General features: G+C 39.2%; 1 protein-coding gene across 1 annotated transcript in view; it reads right to left on the bottom strand.

Annotated features, from left to right (window-relative positions):
* The window catches only part of gak (cyclin G associated kinase), a 167,129-nt gene that overhangs the window by 12,910 nt on the left and 129,829 nt on the right, over positions 1 to 24,390 (bottom strand). Inside the window, exons 25-28 of the mRNA XM_061931789.1 lie at positions 24,022 to 24,108; positions 23,693 to 23,962; positions 18,597 to 18,745; positions 17,558 to 17,734 (exon numbers count right to left, since the gene is read on the bottom strand). Of these exons, the coding sequence (XP_061787773.1) occupies positions 17,558 to 17,734; positions 18,597 to 18,745; positions 23,693 to 23,962; positions 24,022 to 24,108 (683 nt within the window). The remainder of the gene's footprint in view (positions 1 to 17,557; positions 17,735 to 18,596; positions 18,746 to 23,692; positions 23,963 to 24,021; positions 24,109 to 24,390) is intronic.

Here is a 24,390-nt window from a genome sequence, read left to right as displayed (position 1 = left end):
TCCATGACGTTTCTACTCAAATGGATTCTTCATTTATCACTCCAAGCAACGTTTGTAAGTTTTACAATATACCTAAAACAATTCTTACTCACTAAACCGTTCTGAGGTGTCTGCAGGGGTGTTTTCCTGCATAATTATACTGCTATCGTTATGTCATCAAGCAAGCGTCGTTGGCATGAGCTAATATGCTAAAAGGTTTTGTTAGTATTGTTAACATACAATGGCATTCTTTTTGTATTGTTTCAGTTCCGTAAATGTACAAAAAACGTATGAAGTCTGTTTCTGCAACGAGTGTGTCCATGGCGATGACTTCTGTTTTGTTTGATCAGCCGTTTTACTGCCATTTGGAAACAATTAAACTATGTGATAAACATGTACAACAGGGGTGCTCACACTTTTTCTGCAGGCGGGCTACTTTTCAATTGATCAAGTCGTGGGGATCTACCTCATTCATATATATCATTTATATTTACTTATTTATGAAATATATGTTTTTGTTAACAAGTTAAAGGTGTTTAATGATAATGCAAGCATGTTTAACACATATAGTTAATATTGTTAATACATTAAAGGTGTTTAATAATACAAGTATGTTTAATACATATAGTTAATATTGTTAATACATTAAAGGTGTTTAAAGATAATGCAAGCATGTTTAACACATAGTTAATATTGTTAAAGGTGGTTAAAAATAATACAAGCATGTTTAACACATATAGTTAATATTGTTAATAAGTTAAAGGTGGTTAAAAATAATACAAGCATGTTTAACACAAATAGTTAATATTGTTAACAAGTTAAAGGTGGTTAAAGATAAAACAAGCATGTTTAACACATATAGTTAATATTGTTAACAAGTTAAAGGTGGTTAAAGATAATACAAGCATGTTATAGTTAATATTGTTAACAACTTAAAAGTGGTTAAAGATAATACAAGCATGTTTAACACATATAGTTAATATTGTTAATACATTAAAGGTGTTTAATGATAATACAAGTATGTTTAATACATATAGTTAATATTGTTAACAAGTTAAAGGTGTTTAAAGATAATGCAAGCATGTTTAACACATATAGTCAATATTGTTAATACATTAAAGGTGTTTAATGATAATACAAGTATGTTTAATACATATAGTTAATATTGTTAATAAGTTAAAGGTGTTTAAAGATAATACAAGCATGTTTAACACATATAGTTAATATTGTTAATAAGTTAAAGGTGTTTAAAGATAATACAAGCATGTTTAACACATATAGTTAATATTGTTAATAAGTTAAAGGTGTTTAAAGATAATACAAGCATGTTTAACACATATAGTTAATATTGTTAACAAGTTAAAGGTGTTTAAAGATAATACAAGCATGTTTAACACATATAGATTCCTTTCTTTCATGAAGACAAGAATATAAGTTGGTGTATTACCTGATTCTGATGACTTGCATTGATTGGAATAAGACAGTAGTGATGATAATGTCCGCATTTTCTAATGGAGGAGAAAAAAAGTCCTCCTTTCTGTCCAATACCACATGAAAGTGGTTGGTTTTTGGCATCTTATTTGTCCAGCTTCCGTACTCCTTTGTATACACTTTACAAGAAATACATTGTCGGCAAACTCCGTAGCTTGCTAGCTTGTGCACGCCAGCTTTCTGAGACTCTTATTTTGGTAGCGCAGGCAGGACGAAGCAGAGCTTTTATTGTGCAACTGTGCAGTCGGTCTTTGGAGTTTTGACGACAGGTACGGCGCCAGAGTCTGTTGAAATAAAGTGTTTCTCGCCTTCCAGTCGGTCATTTTAATGAGCTGGCAGCAGCCGGCGTCATCTCAGAAGACCCTCGGGTGCCGTGAATGTCAATCAAGTGACGAAAGTGACGTCATAGTGAAGATTTATGATCGCTCATTTTTAGGGCCCGCATGGCCCATTGCATAAGGACTCCCAAAGGGAGTCCTTATGCAATGGGACATAAGGACCTATTGAATTTGTAAGGTTTTATTCTTTATTATTATTCTTCCGCACTTTGCAGCTTTGCGCTGTAATTTGACCCCCTTAACATACTTCAAAACTCACCAAATTTAACACACACATCAGGACTTCCAAAAATTGCCTTTTAATAAAAAAAAAGGAACCTCAAAAATCAAAATTGCGCTCTAGCGCCTCCTAGGAAGAAAACTGCCTCTAACTCCCAGTAGGAATGTCATAGAGACATGAAACAAAAATCTCTATGTAGGTCTCACTTAGACCTACTTTTTATGAATTAATTTCCTCGGGCAAAAATCTACAGGAAGTTGGCAATTCCCCCTTCAAGACAAAAAAGTACTAAAAACAGTAACTTTTGCCTCTTTGAGCTGTATTTTGACCCCCTTAACATGCTTCAAAACTCACCAAACTGAACGCACACATCAGGACTGGCAAACATTGCGATCTAAAAAAAAAAAAACCTAACCCCAAATCTCAAAATTGCGCTCAACTGCAATTTTTTAATAAAACGCAAAAAAAACTGCTCCTCGGAAGAAAAAAATGACAAAACTGCCTGTAACTCCCACTGGGAAGGTCGGAGAGACATGAAACAAAAACCTCTATGTAGGTCTCACTTAGACCTACTTTTCATTAATTAATTTCCTCATGCAAAAATCTACAGGAAGTTGGCAATTCCCCCTTCAAGACAAAAAAAGTACTAAAAACAGTCACTTTTGCCTCTTTGAGCTGTATTTTGACCCCCTTAACATGCTTCAAAACTCACCAAACTGAACACACACATCAGGACTGGCAAACATTGCGATCTAAAAAAAAAAAACCTAACCCCAAATCTCAAAATTGCGCTCAACTGCAATTTTTTAATAAAACGCAAAAAAAACTGCTCCTCGGAAGAAAACAATGACAAAACTGCCTGTAACTCCCACTGGGAAGGTCGGAGAGACATGAAACAAAAACCTCTATGTAGGTCTCACTTAGACCTACTTTTCAAAAATCAACAGGAAGTTTGCTATTCCCCCTTCAAAACAATTTTTTGTAAAAACCGGTCACCATCCTTCAAAATCTATCTCCTCTGAGCGCGTTTGTCGTTTTGCCTTCAAACTAACACAGGAGAGTGATTGCACCCTTGTGATTAAAACTACAGAAGCGCGTTCTAACTGCTCCGGTTTTGATTTTATGACCCTTCAAAGACCCGCTACGCTGATGCTGCTGCGCTGCTGTTTTTTTTAAGATGGCTGCTTAAAAGCAGGAAGCACCAACGTGCCCACACAATGCAGACAAGGTAGGTACACTAGACAAAAGTCTTGGGACACTTCAGACTAAAAGTAGACAAAAGTATTGGGACACTTAGGACTAGCACCTGCCAAATACGCGGGCCCGACCAATGCTGCTTGCAGCTTTAATTATTAATTAATTTCCTCGGGCAAAAATCTACAGGAAGTTGGCAATTCCCCCTTCAAGACAAAAAAGTACTAAAAACAGTAACTTTTGCCTCTTTGAGCTGTATTTTGACCCCCTTAACACGCTTCAAAACTCACCAAACTGAACGCACACATCAGGACTGGCAAACATTGCGATCTAAAAAAAACAACCTAACCCCAAATCTCAAAATTGCGCTCTACTGCAATTTTTTAATAAAACGCAAAACAAACTGCTCCTCGGAAGAAAAAAATGACAAAACTGCCTGTAACTCCCACTGGGAAGGTCGGAAAGACATGAAACAAAAACCTCTATGTAGGTCTGACTTAGACCTACTTTTTATTAATTAATTTCCTCGGGCAAAAATATACAGGAAGTTGGCAATTCCCCCTTCAAGACAAAAAAGTACTAAAAACAGTAACTTTTGCCTCTTTGAGCTGTATTTTGACCCTTTTAACATGCTTCAAAACTCACCAAACTGAACACACACATCAGGACTGGCTAACATTGCGATCTAAAAAAAAAACCTAACCCCAAATCTCAAAATTGCGCTCTACTGCAATTTTTTAATAAAACGCAAAAAAACCCTGCTCCTCGGAAGAAAAAAATGACAAAACTGCCTGTAACTCCCACTGGGAAGGTCGGAGAGACATGAAACAAAAACCTCTATGTAGGTCTCACTTAGACCTACTTTTTATTAATTAATTTCCTCGGGCAAAAATCTACAGGAAGTTGGCAATTCCCCCTTCAAGACAAAAAAGTACTAAAAACAGTAACTTTTGCCTCTTTGAGCTGTATTTTGACCCCCTTAACATGCTTCAAAACTCACCAAATTTAACACACACATCAGGACTTCCAAAAATTGCCTTTTAATTAAAAAAAAACGAACCTCAAAAATCAAAATTGCGCTCTAGCGCCCCCTAGGAAGAAAACTGCCTCTAACTCCCAGTAGCAATGTCATAGAGACATGAAACAAAAACCTCTATGTAGGTCTCACTTAGACCTACTTTTTATTAATTAATTTCCTCATGCAAAAATCTACAGGAAGTTGGCAATTCCCCCTTCAAGACAAAAAAGTACTAAAAACAGTAACTTTTGCCTCTTTGAGCTGTAATTTGACCCCCTTAACATGCTTCAAAACTCACCAAACTGAACGCACATATCAAGACTGGCAAACATTGCGATCCAAAAAAAAAAACCTAACCCCAAATCTCAAAATTGCGCTCTACTGCAATTTTTTAATAAAACGCAAAAAAAAACCTGCTCCTCGGAAGAAAAAAATGACAAAACTGCCTGTAACTCCCACTGGGAAGGTCGGAGAGACATGAAACAAAAACCTCTATGTAGGTCTCACTTAGACCTACTTTTTATGAATTAATTTCCTCGGGCAAAAATCTACAGGAAGTTGGCAATTCCCCCTTCAAGACAAAAAAAGTACTAAAAACAGTAACTTTTGCCTCTTTGAGCTGTATTTTGACCCCCTTAACATGCTTCAAAACTCACCAAACTGAACACACACATCAGGACTGGCAAACATTGCGATCTAAAAAAAACAACCTAACCCCAAATCTCAAAATTGCGCTCTACTGCAATTTTTTAATAAAACGCAAAACAAACTGCTCCTCGGAAGAAAAAAATGACAAAACTGCCTGTAACTCCCACTGGGAAGGTCGGAAAGACATGAAACAAAAACCTCTATGTAGGTCTGACTTAGACCTACTTTTTATTAATTAATTTCCTCGGGCAAAAATATACAGGAAGTTGGCAATTCCCCCTTCAAGACAAAAAAGTACTAAAAACAGTAACTTTTGCCTCTTTGAGCTGTATTTTGACCCTTTTAACATGCTTCAAAACTCACCAAACTGAACACACACATCAGGACTGGCTAACATTGCGATCTAAAAAAAAAACCTAACCCCAAATCTCAAAATTGCGCTCTACTGCAATTTTTTAATAAAACGCAAAAAAACCCTGCTCCTCGGAAGAAAAAAATGACAAAACTGCCTGTAACTCCCACTGGGAAGGTCGGAGAGACATGAAACAAAAACCTCTATGTAGGTCTCACTTAGACCTACTTTTTATTAATTAATTTCCTCGGGCAAAAATCTACAGGAAGTTGGCAATTCCCCCTTCAAGACAAAAAAGTACTAAAAACAGTAACTTTTGCCTCTTTGAGCTGTATTTTGACCCCCTTAACATGCTTCAAAACTCACCAAATTTAACACACACATCAGGACTTCCAAAAATTGCCTTTTAATTAAAAAAAAACGAACCTCAAAAATCAAAATTGCGCTCTAGCGCCCCCTAGGAAGAAAACTGCCTCTAACTCCCAGTAGCAATGTCATAGAGACATGAAACAAAAACCTCTATGTAGGTCTCACTTAGACCTACTTTTTATTAATTAATTTCCTCATGCAAAAATCTACAGGAAGTTGGCAATTCCCCCTTCAAGACAAAAAAGTACTAAAAACAGTAACTTTTGCCTCTTTGAGCTGTAATTTGACCCCCTTAACATGCTTCAAAACTCACCAAACTGAACGCACATATCAAGACTGGCAAACATTGCGATCCAAAAAAAAAAACCTAACCCCAAATCTCAAAATTGCGCTCTACTGCAATTTTTTAATAAAACGCAAAAAAAAACCTGCTCCTCGGAAGAAAAAAATGACAAAACTGCCTGTAACTCCCACTGGGAAGGTCGGAGAGACATGAAACAAAAACCTCTATGTAGGTCTCACTTAGACCTACTTTTTATGAATTAATTTCCTCGGGCAAAAATCTACAGGAAGTTGGCAATTCCCCCTTCAAGACAAAAAAAGTACTAAAAACAGTAACTTTTGCCTCTTTGAGCTGTATTTTGACCCCCTTAACATGCTTCAAAACTCACCAAACTGAACACACACATCAGGACTGGCAAACATTGCGATTTAAAAAAAAAAACCTAACCCCAAATCTCAAAATTGCGCTCTACTGCAATTTTTTAATAAAACGCAAAAAAAAAACTGCTCCTCGGAAGAAAAAAATGACAAAACTGCCTGTAACTCCCACTGGGAAGGTCGGAGAGACATGAAACAAAAACCTCTATGTAGGTCTCACTTAGACCTACATTTCAAAAATCAACAGGAAGTTTGCTATTCCCCCTTCAAAACAATTTTTTTGTAAAAACCGGTCACCTTCCTTCAAAATCTATCTCCTCTGAGCGCGTTTAGTCGTTTTGCCTTCAAACTAACACAGGAGAGTGATTGCACCCTTGTGATTAAAACTACAGAAGCGCGTTCTAACTGCTCCGGTTTTGATTTTATGACCCTTCAAAGACCCGCTGCGCTGCTGTTTTTTTTAAGATGGCTGCTTAAAAGCAGGGAGCACCAACGTGCCCACACAATGCAGACAAAGTACGTACACTAGACAAAAGTCTTGGGACACTTATGACTAAAAGTAGACAAAAGTATTGGGACACTTATGACTACCACCGGACAAAAGTATTGGGACAAATAGCACGAAAACTGGACAAAAGTATTGGGACACTTGGGACTACAACTTGACAAAAGTATTGGGACACTTATGACTACCACTGGACAAAAGTATTGGGACACTTATGACGAAAATTGGACAAAAGTATTGGGACACTTACACTGCACAAAAGTATTGGGACACTTAGGACTACAACTTGACAAAAGTATTGGGACACTTAGGACTACAACTTGACAAAAGTATTGGGACACTTAGGACTACAACTGGACAAAAGTATTGGGACACTTAGGACTACCACTGGACAAAAGTATTGGGACACCTACACTGGCCAAAAGTATTGGAACACTTAGGACTACAACTTGACAAAAGTATTGGGACACTTAGGACTACAACTTGACAAAAGTATTGGGACACTTAGGACTACAACTGGACAAAAGTATTGGGACACTAAGGACTACCACTGGACAAAAGTATTGGGACACCTACACTGGCCAAAAGTATTGGGACACTTAGGACTACAACTTGACAAAAGTATTGGGACACTTAGGACTACAACTTGACAAAAGTATTGGGACACTTAGGACTACAACTTGACAAAAGTATTGGGACACTTAGGACTACCACTGGACAAAAGTATTGGGACACCTACACTGGCCAAAAGTATTGGGACACTTAGGACTACAACTTGACAAAAGTATTGGGACACTTAGGACTACCACTGGACAAAAGTATTGGGACACCTACACTGGCCAAAAGTATTGGGACACTTAGGACTACAACTTGACAAAAGTATTGGGACACTTAGGACTACAACTTGACAAAAGTATTGGGACACTTATGACTACCACTGGACAAAAGTATTGGGACACTTAGGACTACCACTGGACAAAAGTATTGGGACACTTAGGACTACCACTGGACAAAAGTATTGGGACACCTACACTGGCCAAAAGTATTGGAACACTTAGGACTACAACTTGACAAAAGTATTGGGACACTTAGGACTACAACTGGACAAAAGTATTGGGACACTAAGGACTACCACTGGACAAAAGTATTGGGACACATACACTGGACAAAAGTATTGGGATACTTAGGACTACAACTTCACAAAAGTATTGGGACACTTAGGACTACCACTGGACAAAAGTATTGGGACACCTACACTGGCCAAAAGTATTGGAACACTTAGGACTACAACTTGACAAAAGTATTGGGACACTTAGGACTACAACTTGACAAAAGTATTGGGACACTTAGGACTACAACTTGACAAAAGTATTGGGACACTTAGGACTACAACTTGACAAAAGTATTGGGACACTAAGGACTACCACTGGACAAAAGTATTGGGACACCTACACTGGCCAAAAGTATTGGGACACTTAGGATTACAACTTGACAAAAGAATTGGGACACTTATGACTACCACTGGACAAAAGTATTGGGACACATACACTGGACAAAAGTATTGGGACACTTGGGACTACAACTTGACAAAAGTATTGGGACACTTATGACTACCACTGGACAAAAGTATTGGGACACTTATGACGAAAATTGGACAAAAGTATTGGGACACTTAGGTCTACAACTGGACAAAAGTATTGGGACACCAAGGACTACCAATGGACACAAGTATTGGGACACCTACACTGGCCAAAAGTATTGGGACACTTAGGACTACAACTTGACAAAAGTATTGGGACACTTAGGACTACAACTTGACAAAAGTATTGGGACACTTAGGACTACCACTGGACAAAAGTATTGGGACACTTAGGACTACCACTGGACAAAAGTATTGGGACACATACACTGGACAAAAGTATTGGGACACTTGGGACTACAATTTGACAAAAGTATTGGGACACTTATGACTACCACTGGACAAAAGCATTGGGACACTTATGACGAAAATTGGACAAAAGTATTGGGACACTTAGGTCTACAACTGGACAAAAGTATTGGGACACTTATGACGAAAATTGGACAAAAGTATTGGGACACTTAGGTCTACAACTGGACAAAAGTATTGGGACACTTATGACGAAAATTGGACAAAAGTATTGGGACACTTAGGTCTACAACTGGACAAAAGTATTGGGACACTTATGACGAAAATTGGACAAAAGTATTGGGACACTTAGGACTACAACTGGACAAAAGTATTGGGACACCAAGGACTACCACTGGACAAAAGTATTGGGACACCTACACTGGCCAAAAGTATTGGGACACTTAGGACTACAACTTGACAAAAGTATTGGGACACTTAGGACTACCACTGGACAAAAGTATTGGGACACCTACACTGGCCAAAAGTATTGGAACACTTAGGACTACAACTTGACAAAAGTATTGGGACACTTAGGATTACAACTTGACAAAAGTATTGGGACACTTAGGACTACAACTGGACAAAAGTATTGGGACACTAAGGACTACCACTGGACAAAAGTATTGGGACACCTACACTGGCCAAAAGTATTGGGACACTTAGGTCTACAACTGGACAAAAGTATTGGGACACTAAGGACTACCACTGGACAAAAGTATTGGGACACCTACACTGGCCAAAAGTATTGGGACACTTAGGACTACAACTTGACAAAAGTATTGGGACACTTAGGACTACAACTTGACAAAAGTATTGGGACACTTAGGACTACCACTGGACAAAAGTATTGGGACACATACACTAGACAAAAGTATTGGGACACTTGGGACTACAACTTGACAAAAGTATTGGGACACTTATGACTACCACTGGACAAAAGTATTGGGACACTTATGACGAAAATTGGACAAAAGTATTGGGACACTTAGGTCTACAACTGGACAAAAGTATTGGGACACCAAGGACTACCAATGGACAAAAGTATTGGGACACCTACACTGGCCAAAAGTATTGGGACACTTAGGACTACAACTTGACAAAAGTATTGGGACACTTAGGACTACCACTGGACAAAAGTATTGGGACACCTACACTGGCCAAAAGTATTGGAACACTTAGGACTACAACTTGACAAAAGTATTGGGACACTTAGGATTACAACTTGACAAAAGTATTGGGACACTTAGGACTACAACTGGACAAAAGTATTGGGACACCTACACTGGCCAAAAGTATTGGGACACTTAGGACTACAACTTGACAAAAGTATTGGGACACTTAGGACTACAACTGGACAAAAGTATTGGGACACTTAGGACTACCACTGGACAAAAGTATTGGGACACCTACACTGGCCAAAAGTATTGGGACACTTAGGACTACAACTTGACAAAAGTATTGGGACACTTAGGACTACAACTGGACAAAAGTATTGGGACACTTAGGACTACCACTGGACAAAAGTATTGGGACACCTACACTGGCCAAAAGTATTGGAACACTTAGGACTACAACTTGACAAAAGTATTGGGACACTTAGGACTACAACTGGACAAAAGTATTGGGACACTAAGGACTACCACTGGACAAAAGTATTGGGACACATACACTGGACAAAAGTATTGGGATACTTAGGACTACAACTTCACAAAAGTATTGGGACACTTAGGACTACCACTGGACAAAAGTATTGGGACACCTACACTGGCCAAAAGTATTGGAACACTTAGGTCTACAACTTGACAAAAGTATTGGGACACTTAGGACTACAACTGGACAAAAGTATTGGGACACTAAGGACTACCACTGGACAAAAGTATTGGGACACATACACTGGACAAAAGTATTGGGATACTTAGGACTACAACTTCACAAAAGTATTGGGACACTTAGGACTACCACTGGACAAAAGTATTGGGACACCTACACTGGCCAAAAGTATTGGAACACTTAGGACTACAACTTGACAAAAGTATTGGGACACTTAGGACTACAACTTGACAAAAGTATTGGGACACTTAGGACTACAACTTGACAAAAGTATTGGGACACTTAGGACTACAACTTGACAAAAGTATTGGGACACTAAGGACTACCACTGGACAAAAGTATTGGGACACCTACACTGGCCAAAAGTATTGGGACACTTAGGATTACAACTTGACAAAAGAATTGGGACACTTATGACTACCACTGGACAAAAGTATTGGGACACATACACTGGACAAAAGTATTGGGACACTTGGGACTACAACTTGACAAAAGTATTGGGACACTTATGACTACCACTGGACAAAAGTATTGGGACACTTATGACGAAAATTGGACAAAAGTATTGGGACACTTAGGTCTACAACTGGACAAAAGTATTGGGACACCAAGGACTACCAATGGACACAAGTATTGGGACACCTACACTGGCCAAAAGTATTGGGACACTTAGGACTACAACTTGACAAAAGTATTGGGACACTTAGGACTACAACTTGACAAAAGTATTGGGACACTTAGGACTACCTCTGGACAAAAGTATTGGGACACTTAGGACTACCACTGGACAAAAGTATTGGGACACATACACTGGACAAAAGTATTGGGACACTTGGGACTACAATTTGACAAAAGTATTGGGACACTTATGACTACCACTGGACAAAAGCATTGGGACACTTATGACGAAAATTGGACAAAAGTATTGGGACACTTAGGTCTACAACTGGACAAAAGTATTGGGACACTTATGACGAAAATTGGACAAAAGTATTGGGACACTTAGGACTACAACTGGACAAAAGTATTGGGACACCAAGGACTACCACTGGACAAAAGTATTGGGACACCTACACTGGCCAAAAGTATTGGGACACTTAGGACTACAACTTGACAAAAGTATTGGGACACTTAGGACTACCACTGGACAAAAGTATTGGGACACCTACACTGGCCAAAAGTATTGGAACACTTAGGACTACAACTTGACAAAAGTATTGGGACACTTAGGATTACAACTTGACAAAAGTATTGGGACACTTAGGACTACAACTGGACAAAAGTATTGGGACACCTACACTGGCCAAAAGTATTGGGACACTTAGGTCTACAACTGGACAAAAGTATTGGGACACTAAGGACTACCACTGGACAAAAGTATTGGGACACCTACACTGGCCAAAAGTATTGGGACACTTAGGACTACAACTTGACAAAAGTATTGGGACACTTAGGACTACAACTTGACAAAAGTATTGGGACACTTAGGACTACCACTGGACAAAAGTATTGGGACACATACACTAGACAAAAGTATTGGGACACTTGGGACTACAACTTGACAAAAGTATTGGGACACTTATGACTACCACTGGACAAAAGTATTGGGACACTTATGACGAAAATTGGACAAAAGTATTGGGACACTTAGGTCTACAACTGGACAAAAGTATTGGGACACCAAGGACTACCAATGGACAAAAGTATTGGGACACCTACACTGGCCAAAAGTATTGGGACACTTAGGACTACAACTTGACAAAAGTATTGGGACACTTAGGACTACCACTGGACAAAAGTATTGGGACACCTACACTGGCCAAAAGTATTGGAACACTTAGGACTACAACTTGACAAAAGTATTGGGACACTTAGGATTACAACTTGACAAAAGTATTGGGACACTTAGGACTACAACTGGACAAAAGTATTGGGACACTAAGGACTACCACTGGACAAAAGTATTGGGACACCTACACTGGCCAAAAGTATTGGGACACTTAGGACTACAACTTGACAAAAGTATTGGGACACTTAGGACTACAACTGGACAAAAGTATTGGGACACTTAGGACTACCACTGGACAAAAGTATTGGGACACCTACACTGGCCAAAAGTATTGGAACACTTAGGACTACAACTTGACAAAAGTATTGGGACACTTAGGACTACAACTGGACAAAAGTATTGGGACACTAAGGACTACCACTGGACAAAAGTATTGGGACACCTACACTGGCCAAAAGTATTGGGACACTTAGGACTACAACTTGACAAAAGTATTGGGACACTTAGGACTACAACTTGACAAAAGTATTGGGACACTTAGGACTACAACTTGACAAAAGTATTGGGACACTTAGGACTACCACTGGACAAAAATATTGGGACACATACACTGGACAAAAGTATTGGGACACTTAGGACTACAACTGGACAAAAGTATTGGGACACTTAGGACTACAACTGGACAAAAGTATTGGGACACTTACGACTACCACTGGACAAAAGTATTGGGACACCTACACTGGCCAAAAGTATTGGAACACTTAGGACTACAACTTGACAAAAGTATTGGGACACTTAGGACTACAACTTGACAAAAGTATTGGGACACTTAGGACTACAACTTGACAAAAGTATTGGGACACTAAGGACTACCACTGGACAAAAGTATTGGGACACCTACACTGGCCAAAAGTATTGGGACACTTAGGACTACAACTTGACAAAAGTATTGGGACACTTAGGACTACAACTTGACAAAAGTATTGGGACACTTAGGAATACCACTGAACAAAAGTATTGGGACACTTAGGAATACCACTGAACAAAAGTATTGGGACACTTATGACTACCACTGGACAAAAGTATTGGGACACTTATGACGAAAATTGGACAAAAGTATTGGGACACTTACACTGCACAAAAGTATTGGGACACTTCGGACTAAACGTAGACAAAAGTATTGGGACACTTACACTGGACAAAAGTATTGGGACACTTAGGACTACAACTGGACAAAAGTATTGGGACACTTAGGACTACCACTGGACAAAAGTATTGGGACACTTACACTGGCCAAAAGTATTGGGACACTTAGGTCTACAACTGGACAAAAGTATTGGGACACTAAGGACTACCACTGGACAAAAGTATTGGGACACCTACACTGGCCAAAAGTATTGGGACACTTAGGACTACAACTTGACAAAAGTATTGGGACACTTAGGACTACAACTTGACAAAAGTATTGGCACACTTAGGACTACCACTGGACAAAAGTATTGGGACACATACACTGGACAAAAGTATTGGGATACTTAGGACTACAACTGGACAAAAGTATTGGGACAATTAGGACTACCACTGGACAAAAGTATTGGGACACCTACACTGGCCAAAAGTATTGGAACACTTAGGACTACAACTTGACAAAAGTATTGGGACACTTAGGACTACAACTTGACAAAAGTATTGGGACACTTAGGACTACAACTGGACAAAAGTATTGGGACACTAAGGACTACCACTGGACAAAAGTATTGGGACACCTACACTGGCCAAAAGTATTGGGACACTTAGGACTACAACTTGACAAAAGTATTGGGACACTTAGGACTACAACTGGACAAAAGTATTGGGACACTTAGGACTACCACTGGACAAAAGTATTGGGACACCTACACTGGCCAAAAGTATTGGGACACTTAGGACTACAACTGGACAAAAGTATTGGGACACTAAGGACTACCACTGGACAAAAGTATTGGGACACCTACACTGGCCAAAAGTATTGGGACACTTAGGACTACAACTTGACAAAAGTATTGGGACACTTAGGACTACAACTTGACAAAAGTATTGGGACACTTAGGACTACCACTGGACAAAGGTATTGGGACACATACACTGGACAAAAGTATTGGGACACTTAGGACTACAACTTGACAAAAGTATTGGGACACTTAGGACTACAACTGGACAAAAGTATTGGGACACTTAGGACTACCACTGGACAAAAGTATTGGGACACCTACACTGGCCAAAAGTATTGGGACACTTAGGACTACAACTTCACAAAAGTATTGGGACACTTAGGACTACAACTGGACAAAAGTATTGGGACACTTAGGACTACCACTGGACAAAAGTATTGGGACACTTAGGACTACCACTGGACAAAAGTATTGGGACACCTACACTGGCCAAAAGTATTGGGACACTTAGGACTACAACTGGACAAAAGTATTGGGACACTTAGGACTACCACTGGACAAAAGTATTGGGACACCTACACTGGCCAAAAGTATTGGGACACTTAGGACTACAACTTCACAAAAGTATTGGGACACTTAGGACTACAACTGGACAAAAGTATTGGGACACTTAGGTCTACAACTGGACAAAAGTATTGGGACACTAAGGACTACCACTGGACAAAAGTATTGGGACACTTATGACGAAAATTGGACAAAAGTATTGGGACACTTACACTGCACAAAAGTATTGGGACACTTAGGAATACCACTGAACAAAAGTATTGGGACACTTCGGACTAAACGTAGACAAAAGTATTGGGACACTTACACTGGACAAAAGTATTGGGACACTTAGGACTACAACTGGACAAAAGTATTGGGACACTTAGGACTACCACTGGACAAAAGTATTGGGACACTTACACTGGCCAAAAGTATTGGGACACTTAGGTCTACAACTGGACAAAAGTATTGGGACACTAAGGACTACCACTGGACAAAAGTATTGGGACACCTACACTGGCCAAAAGTATTGGGACACTTAGGACTACAACTTGACAAAAGTATTGGGACACTTAGGACTACAACTTGACAAAAGTATTGGGACACTTAGGACTACCACTGGACAAAAGTATTGGGACACATACACTGGACAAAAGTATTGGGATACTTAGGACTACAACTGGACAAAAGTATTGGGACAATTAGGACTACCACTGGACAAAAGTATTGGGACACCTACACTGGCCAAAAGTATTGGAACACTTAGGACTACAACTTGACAAAAGTATTGGGACACTTAGGACTACAACTTGACAAAAGTATTGGGACACTTAGGACTACAACTGGACAAAAGTATTGGGACACTAAGGACTACCACTGGACAAAAGTATTGGGACACCTACACTGGCCAAAAGTATTGGGACACTTAGGACTACAACTTGACAAAAGTATTGGGACACTTAGGACTACAACTGGACAAAAGTATTGGGACACTTAGGACTACCACTGGACAAAAGTATTGGGACACCTACACTGGCCAAAAGTATTGGGACACTTAGGACTACAACTGGACAAAAGTATTGGGACACTAAGGACTACCACTGGACAAAAGTATTGGGACACCTACACTGGCCAAAAGTATTGGGACACTTAGGACTACAACTTGACAAAAGTATTGGGACACTTAGGACTACAACTTGACAAAAGTATTGGGACACTTAGGACTACCACTGGACAAAGGTATTGGGACACATACACTGGACAAAAGTATTGGGACACTTAGGACTACAACTTGACAAAAGTATTGGGACACTTAGGACTACAACTGGACAAAAGTATTGGGACACTTAGGACTACCACTGGACAAAAGTATTGGGACACCTACACTGGCCAAAAGTATTGGGACACTTAGGACTACAACTTCACAAAAGTATTGGGACACTTAGGACTACAACTGGACAAAAGTATTGGGACACTTAGGACTACCACTGGACAAAAGTATTGGGACACTTAGGACTACCACTGGACAAAAGTATTGGGACACCTACACTGGCCAAAAGTATTGGGACACTTAGGACTACAACTGGACAAAAGTATTGGGACACTTAGGACTACCACTGGACAAAAGTATTGGGACACTTAGGACTACAACTTCACAAAAGTATTGAGACACTTAGGACTACAACTGGACAAAAGTATTGGGACACTTAGGTCTACAACTGGACAAAAGTATTGGGACACTAAGGACTACCACTGGACAAAAGTATTGGGACACCTACACTGGCCAAAAGTATTGGGACACTTAGGACTACCACTGGACAAAAGTATTGGGACACCTACACTGGCCAAAAGTATTGGGACACTTAGGACTACAACTTCACAAAAGTATTGGGACACTTAGGACTACAACTGGACAAAAGTATTGGGACACTTAGGACTACCACTGGACAAAAGTATTGGGACACTTAGGACTACCACTGGACAAAAGTATTGGGACACCTACACTGGCCAAAAGTATTGGGACACTTAGGACTACAACTGGACAAAAGTATTGGGACACTTAGGACTACCACTGGCCAAAAGTATTGGGACACTTAGGACTACAACTTCACAAAAGTATTGAGACACTTAGGACTACAACTGGACAAAAGTATTGGGACACTTAGGTCTACAACTGGACAAAAGTATTGGGACACTAAGGACTACCACTGGACAAAAGTATTGGGACACCTACACTGGCCAAAAGTATTGGGACACTTAGGACTACCACTGGACAAAAGTATTGGGACACCTACACTGGCCAAAAGTATTGGGACACTTAGGACTACAACTTGACAAAAGTATTGGGACACTTAGGACTAAAACTGGACAATAGTATTGGGACACTTAGGACTAGCACCTGCCAAATATGCGGGCCCGACCAATGCTGCTTGCAGCTTTAATTAGGACTATTTTTTTAATGCCTGGCTGGTGATCGACTGACACACCCTCCGAGATCGACCGGTAGATCGCGATCGACGTAATGAGCACCCCTGATGTACAACATATTTCTATGTAAATGTCTAATTTCACTAATATATGAAAGAACTGTTTTTCCGTGGGTGCGGCTAACCCTACTTCCATATTCGGGGAAAATAGGGTACATCAGGACGGGTGGAGCCGGGTCTCCTTCAGCCGAGTCATACACTTCATTTTTCCGGGCACTATCCAAAAACACAAGCGTGCCTAGGTCTACGTGTGATGAGCCTCATACCGCACCTTATCAGGATGGACCACCAGCACGGCCTTCCTGTAGAACTTCTTCACCTGCTCGGGCGTCACCAGGTCGGCCATACCCACGGGCTTCCAGCGGGTCTCGCCCTCCCACAGCACGGTGTGCAGCGTGGACAGCAGCGCTCGGATGTTCCTCTCCTTGCCCTCGATCCAGTCCAGGATCTAGGAAAGGACCGACGCACTTGAACGCATCTCCAATATGATGACAACCTTATACGGTCGCCGTCAAAAGTTTACGTACACGTGTAAAGAACTGTCTTGACTTTACAATCATTTCTACAACTCTTATTTTTTTGTGATGTAGTGATTGGAGCACATACTTGTTGCTCACTAAAAACATTCAAATCGTTTTGACACCCGTGGTGTAAAAAGTCAATGAATGTTGTTGGAATAATTGTTTGTAAGTTATCACAAAAGAAACGTTGTATTATGAATGCTGTCTTTCGAGGCCTAACAAGAGGAAGAAGGCTCGTGAAACGCCACTGTGATTTCAACACGGATAGATGGCAGGATCTGCTCAACTTCCAGAGGAACTCTCTTTGAAGTGTTTAACAAACTCTCTCTGAAGTATTTCACAAACTCTCTTCCAACTATTTGGTAACCGAGGTTAACGCTATTTACGACCCGCTGCCCTCTGGAAGTTGCTGTGGTCAGGAGACGGGAGGGGTTATCCATTGTCCTCCAACACCTGCCCTAGCTGGATCCAGGAAGAGCCCAAGCCCGAGAAATCCTCTTCTTGGTCTTCAAAGCGACCGAAAACAATGACTGTTTTACATACTTCCCATTCCTGCTGTGACATGTGTTGGTGCATGAACATTGAACATCTGAATAAATGAGGAGACGAAAACCTTCTTCGTCAGAGCGTGGTGCAGTGGCCATGTCTCTCCTCAATATTGAGTCCAAAATTGAATTCTGCCTCTGTTTGATTCCTTGCCTTTTGTCTTGTTTAATAGATGTCCTCAGTGTTTGAACGTGACAAATGTATTTGAAGAAAAGAGCCAATATAAGAAAAAATGCATGTTACCTGTAATTTGAGAGGATCCATTTCTCTTGTGAGCTCCTCCCTCCTCATTTCAGCGATGGTCCTCGGCCCTTTTCTGTCGAACTTGGAGGAGAAACCCTGAGTGGACAGCAAGTCTCCGAAGTCCTCCTCCTTTACTTTGGGCTTGGGGCCTGGGTCACGTCAGGACAGGAGGATTTTATTAGAACGCAAAATCAGTTTTCTAATGAAATGTATTTATTGAGTGAATGCTCTAAAACATTCACACATGCTTTACTACACCAACATTTATCTATTTAATATTCTCATCCCATTCAAACCGTTCCAACTTCAAACTGTTCAACCTATTTAAGAATCGCGGACTTTCCCTTAAAAAAATAAAAAAATCCCAGATTTCCAGGACGATTTCCCTATTTTAAAATGAATTGGCCAATTTTCAAACTTTCCACATTTTTCAACCAAATCAAACTATTCCACCATTCTGGAAATTCAAACTACCCTTTTTTCAAAATAAAAAAAAATTCCCGGATTTCCCCAATTTCCTATTATTTTTTTTTCCATTTTCCCCATTCGAAATGAATTGTCAATTTTTCAAACTTCCACAATTTCAAAATTTTTCAACCTATTCAAACCATTTCACCCTCACCACATTCAACCCATCCTGGACATTCAAACTATCATTTTTCCCACGTTCAAAACATTTCCAGGAATTCCCGGTTTTCCCGAAATTCCGTAATGCCATTTCTCAATTAAAAATGTTACTACTTCAACATTTCTCGATTTGAAAAATTCCAACACCAACCATTCAGAACATTCAAATGTTTCAGCATTTTCCAAAAAATTCCCGCTTTTCCCGAAATTCCCTTTGAAATGAATGGGACATTTTTCAAAGTTGTACAACCCACTATATTTTTATCCGATTCAAACCCTTCTAACTTTCAACTTGAAAATATTCAGCCTTTTCAGAAATTAAAACATAATTTAAAAAAAACCAGGATTTCCTAGAATTCCCAGTTTTTAGGGATATTTCCCCATTCAAAATCAATTATCCAATTTTCAAACTTCCACAATTCCCAAATGTTTTAACCGAATCAAACCATTCCACCTTCAACACATTCAATTCATCCTGGAAATTCAAATAACCATTTTTCCACCTTCAACAAATTTCCAGGAATTCCTGTTTTTTTTCTAACCTTATTTCCAACCTTTTTAACTGCGATGGCTCCTTTCACATTTTCAACCCATTTCAATTGTTCCACTGTCAAAACATTCCTCTTAGTCAGGACAAAAAAGCAAGTTGGTTTAAGAAATTGAAAAATTACCGTTTTTTTTTGGAAATTCCATAATACAATTTCTCAATAAAAAGTGTTACTACTTCAACATTTCTTGCCCGATTTAAACAATTCCAACATCAACTAATTCAGCTCATTCAGGACATTAATGCTCCTAATCATTTTCAAAAAATACCGCTTTTCCCAAAATTTCCAGGAAGTTCCCATTGAAATGAATTGGCCATTTTTCAAACTTCCACCATTTCTACATTTTTCAACCGATTTTAAACCATTTCACCCTCACCACATTCAACCCATCCTGGACATTCAACTATCATTTTTACACATTCAAAACATTTTCCAGGAATTCCCGGTTTTCCCAAAATTCCGTAATATAATTTCTCAATTAAAAATGTTACTACTTCAACATTTCTCGACCGATTTGAAAAATGCCAACACCAACCATTCAGAACATTCAAATGTTTTAGCATTTTCAAAAAAATTCCAGCTTTTCCCGAAATTCCCTTTGAAATGAATGGGACATTTTTCAAAGTTCCACAACCCCCCACATTTTTATCCAATTCAAACCCTTCCAACTTCAAAATATTCAGCCTTTTCAGGAATTAAAAAAATAATTCAAACCCCCCCCCCGGATTTTCTAGAATTCCCAGTTTTTAGGGACATTTTCTCCATTCAAAATGAATTATCCAATTTTCAAACTTCCACAATTCCCAAAGTTTGTAACCGAATCAAACTATTCCACCTTCAAAACATTCAATTCATCCTGGAAATTCAAATAACCATTTTTCCACCTTCAACAAATTTCCAGGAATTCCTGTTTTTTTTTCTAACCTTATTTCCAACCTTTTTTACTGCGATGACTCCTTTCACATTTTTCAACCCATTTCAATTGTTCCACTGTCAAAACATTCCTCTTAGTCAGGACAGAAAAACAAGTTGGTTTAAGAAATTGAAAAATTCCCGTTTTTTTTTTAATTCCATAATACAATTTCTCAATAAAAAGTGTTACTACTTCAACATTTATTGCCTGATTTAAACAATTCCAACATCAACCAATTCAGCTCATTCAGGACATTAATGCTCCTAATCATTTTCAAAAAATACCGCTTTTCCCAAAATTTCCAGGAAGTTCCCATTGAAATGAATTGGCCATTTTTCAAACTTCCACCATTTCAACATTTTTCAACCGATTTTAAACCATTTCACCCTCACCACATTCAACCCATCCTGGACATTCAACTATCATTTTTCCACGTTCAAAACATTTCCAGGAATTCCCGGTTTTCCCGAAATTCCGTAATACCATTTCTCAATTAAAAATGTTACTACTTCAACATTTCTTGACCGATTTGAAAAATGCCAACACCAACCATTCAGAACATTCAAATGTTTTAGCATTTTCAAAAAAATTCCCGCTTTTCCCGAAATTCCCTTTGAAATGAATGGGACATTTTTCAAAGTTCCACAACCCCCCACATTTTTATCCGATTCAAACCCTTCCAACTTCAAAATATTCAGCCTTTTCAGGAATTAAAAAATAATTCAAACCCCCCCCCCCCCGGATATTCTAGAATTCCCAGTTTTTAGGGACATTTTCTCCATTCAAAATGAATTATCCAATTTTCAAACTTCCACAATTCCCAAATGTTTTAACCGAATCAAACTATTCCACCTTCAAAACATTCAATTCATCCTGGAAATTCAAATAACCATTTTTCCACCTTCAACAAATTTCCAGGAATTCCTGTTTTTTTCTAACCTTATTTCTAACCTTTTTTACTGCGATGACTCCTTTCACATTTTTCAACCCATTTCAATTGTTCCACTGTCAAAACATTCCTCTTAGTCAGGACAAAAAAACAAGTTGGTTTAAGAAATTGAAAAATTCCCGTTTTTTTTTGGAAATTCCATAATAAAATTTCTCAATAAAAAGTGTTACTACTTCAACATTTCTTGCCCGATTTAAACATTTCCAACACCAACCAATTCAGCTCATTCAGGACATTAATGCTCCTAATCATTTTCAAAAAATACCGCTTTTCCCAAAATTTCCAGGAAGTTCCCATTGAAATGAATTGGCCATTTTTCAAACTTCCACCATTTCAACATTTTTCAACCGATTTTAAACCATTTCACCCTCACCACATTCAACCCATCCTGGACATTCAACTATCATTTTTCCACGTTCAAAACATTTCCAGGAATTCCCGGTTTTCCCGAAATTCCGTAATACCATTTCTCAATTAAAAATGTTACTACTTCAACATTTCTTGACCGATTTGAAAAATGCCAACACCAACCATTCAGAACATTCAAATGTTTTAGCATTTTCAAAAAAATTCCCGCTTTTCCCGAAATTCCCTTTGAAATGAATGGGACATTTTTCAAAGTTCCACAACCCCCCACATTTTTATCCGATTCAAACCCTTCCAACTTCAAAATATTCAGCCTTTTCAGGAATTAAAAAATAATTCAAACCCCCCCCCCCCCCCCCCCCCCCCCCCGGATATTCTAGAATTCCCAGTTTTTAGGGACATTTTCTCCATTCAAAATGAATTATCCAATTTTCAAACTTCCACAATTCCCAAATGTTTTAACCGAATTAAACCATTCTACCTTCAACACATTCAATTCATCCTGGAAATTCAAATAACCATTTTTCCACCTTCAACACATTTCCAGGAATTCCTGTTTTTTTCTAACCTTATTTCCAACCTTTTTTACTGCGATGACTCCTTTCACATTTTTCAACCCATTTCAATTGTTCCACTGTCAAAACATTCCTCTTAGTCAGGACAAAAAAACAAGTTTGTTTAAGAAATTGAAAAATTACCGTTTTTTTTGGGAAATTCCATAATACAATTTCTCAATAAAAAGTGTTACTACTTCAACATTTCTTGCCCGATTTAAACAATTCCAACACCAACCAATTCAGCTCATTCAGGACATTAATGCTCCTAATCATTTTCAAAAAATACCGCTTTTCCCAAAATTTCCAGGAAGTTCCCATTGAAATGAATTGGCCATTTTTCAAACTTCCACCATTTCTACATTTTTCAACTGATTCGAAACCATTCCAATCATCCTGGACATTCAAACTAACACTTTCCCAAGTTCAACATTCCAACTATTCTTACATTCATACTACATTCTGTCAGCATTTCAGTTCGACTTCAGCATTGGAGCATTTGCACCATGTCATTCCTTCAGTAATTGCCTCATATCGTTCTTATTATTTAAATTGTACCTCTTTTTTAGTTTAATTAATATATAACCCAGCATGGACGAATTGAAAAGACAAGTCATTGTTTTGTCTGCTCGCGGAAAACAAACATCCTAATCTACGATTTGACTCCCTCGAATGGCCTTGACGCTGTAAAAACAGGACCAGGCTGTTCTGAAAAACACCCCCGAGGACACCTCAATGATGGACGCTTTTGACCTCCCTCCCTCCTGACATAAAAGACCTATCTGATCTATCTCTATCTATCTAAATTAATTAATTTCTCACTTTTAATATAATTGTATTTTATATATATATATATATATATATATATATATATATATATATATATATATATATATATATATATATATAAAACAAAACCAGAAACTTTGAATGCAATGAACGGCGTGGCTCTGATTAGTAGAGCGGCCGTGCCAGCAACTTGAGGGTTCCGGGTTCAATTCCAGCTTCCGCCAGTCTACCCCAGGGCCGCTGTGGCTACAAATGTAGCTTACCACCATCATGGCTCTCACTTCTCACTTTAAGCGTGTACAAAAGCGCTATATAAATCTAATCCATGATGACTATTTTCAGGTGCGTACCAAATCCCGCAGTTCGAACGCCTCGCTCCTCCCGGCCTCCGATGACGCTGGAGAAGTTGAGGTTGTAGTTGGGCTTGGCGGTCTGCGCGCCGGAAGGCTGCGGGGCCGACGCCTCCTTGGGCGCAGACCCAGACTGCCATTGTTTGTTTTGACTGGAAGCAGCTCTACCGGCCTGCCAGGACTGGGCTTGAGGCTTGGCGGCAGAGGACGAAGAGGAGGAGGAGGAAGACGAAGGTACTTTTGTGCCGGACATGGTACTGTTGGTTGAATCTGGACGAGACAAGCTTGGTCAGTTGAATTCAGTGCGTCAATAAAACTGTTAGACTTACTTGATAGTTTGGAGCCGAGGTTTCCCAAGTCAGCAAAAGGATCAAAGGTCTGAGATTTGGCCTTTGACAGTGACGCCAGACTAGAAGCTACAAACACAGAAATATGCAAACAAAACTCAATAAGGACCTCTCGTGGCACTTTAACACCACCCATCAGACATTTGAAGAAGGCACAAAACTCTGAATTATGACTAAGCTCCTAACTCAGAACACTCACATCTTAATAGGGGACCCAACTTTTCTTTCCCAATGGTACCTGCTGTTGTGTATTTGGGATCTGCATAAGTCCTGACAATGTCAACTCAAACCATGAAAGCATGGTGGAGATATTTATAAAATAATCTTACCTTCTTTCATACGTCTTCCAAA

Source organism: Nerophis lumbriciformis, linkage group LG03, assembly GCF_033978685.3.
Source record: "Nerophis lumbriciformis linkage group LG03, RoL_Nlum_v2.1, whole genome shotgun sequence".
NCBI classification, from domain to species: Eukaryota; Metazoa; Chordata; class Actinopteri; order Syngnathiformes; family Syngnathidae; genus Nerophis; species Nerophis lumbriciformis.
Note: the sequence above shows the minus strand (reverse complement) of the source record. Positions and strands in the feature narration are given on the sequence as shown.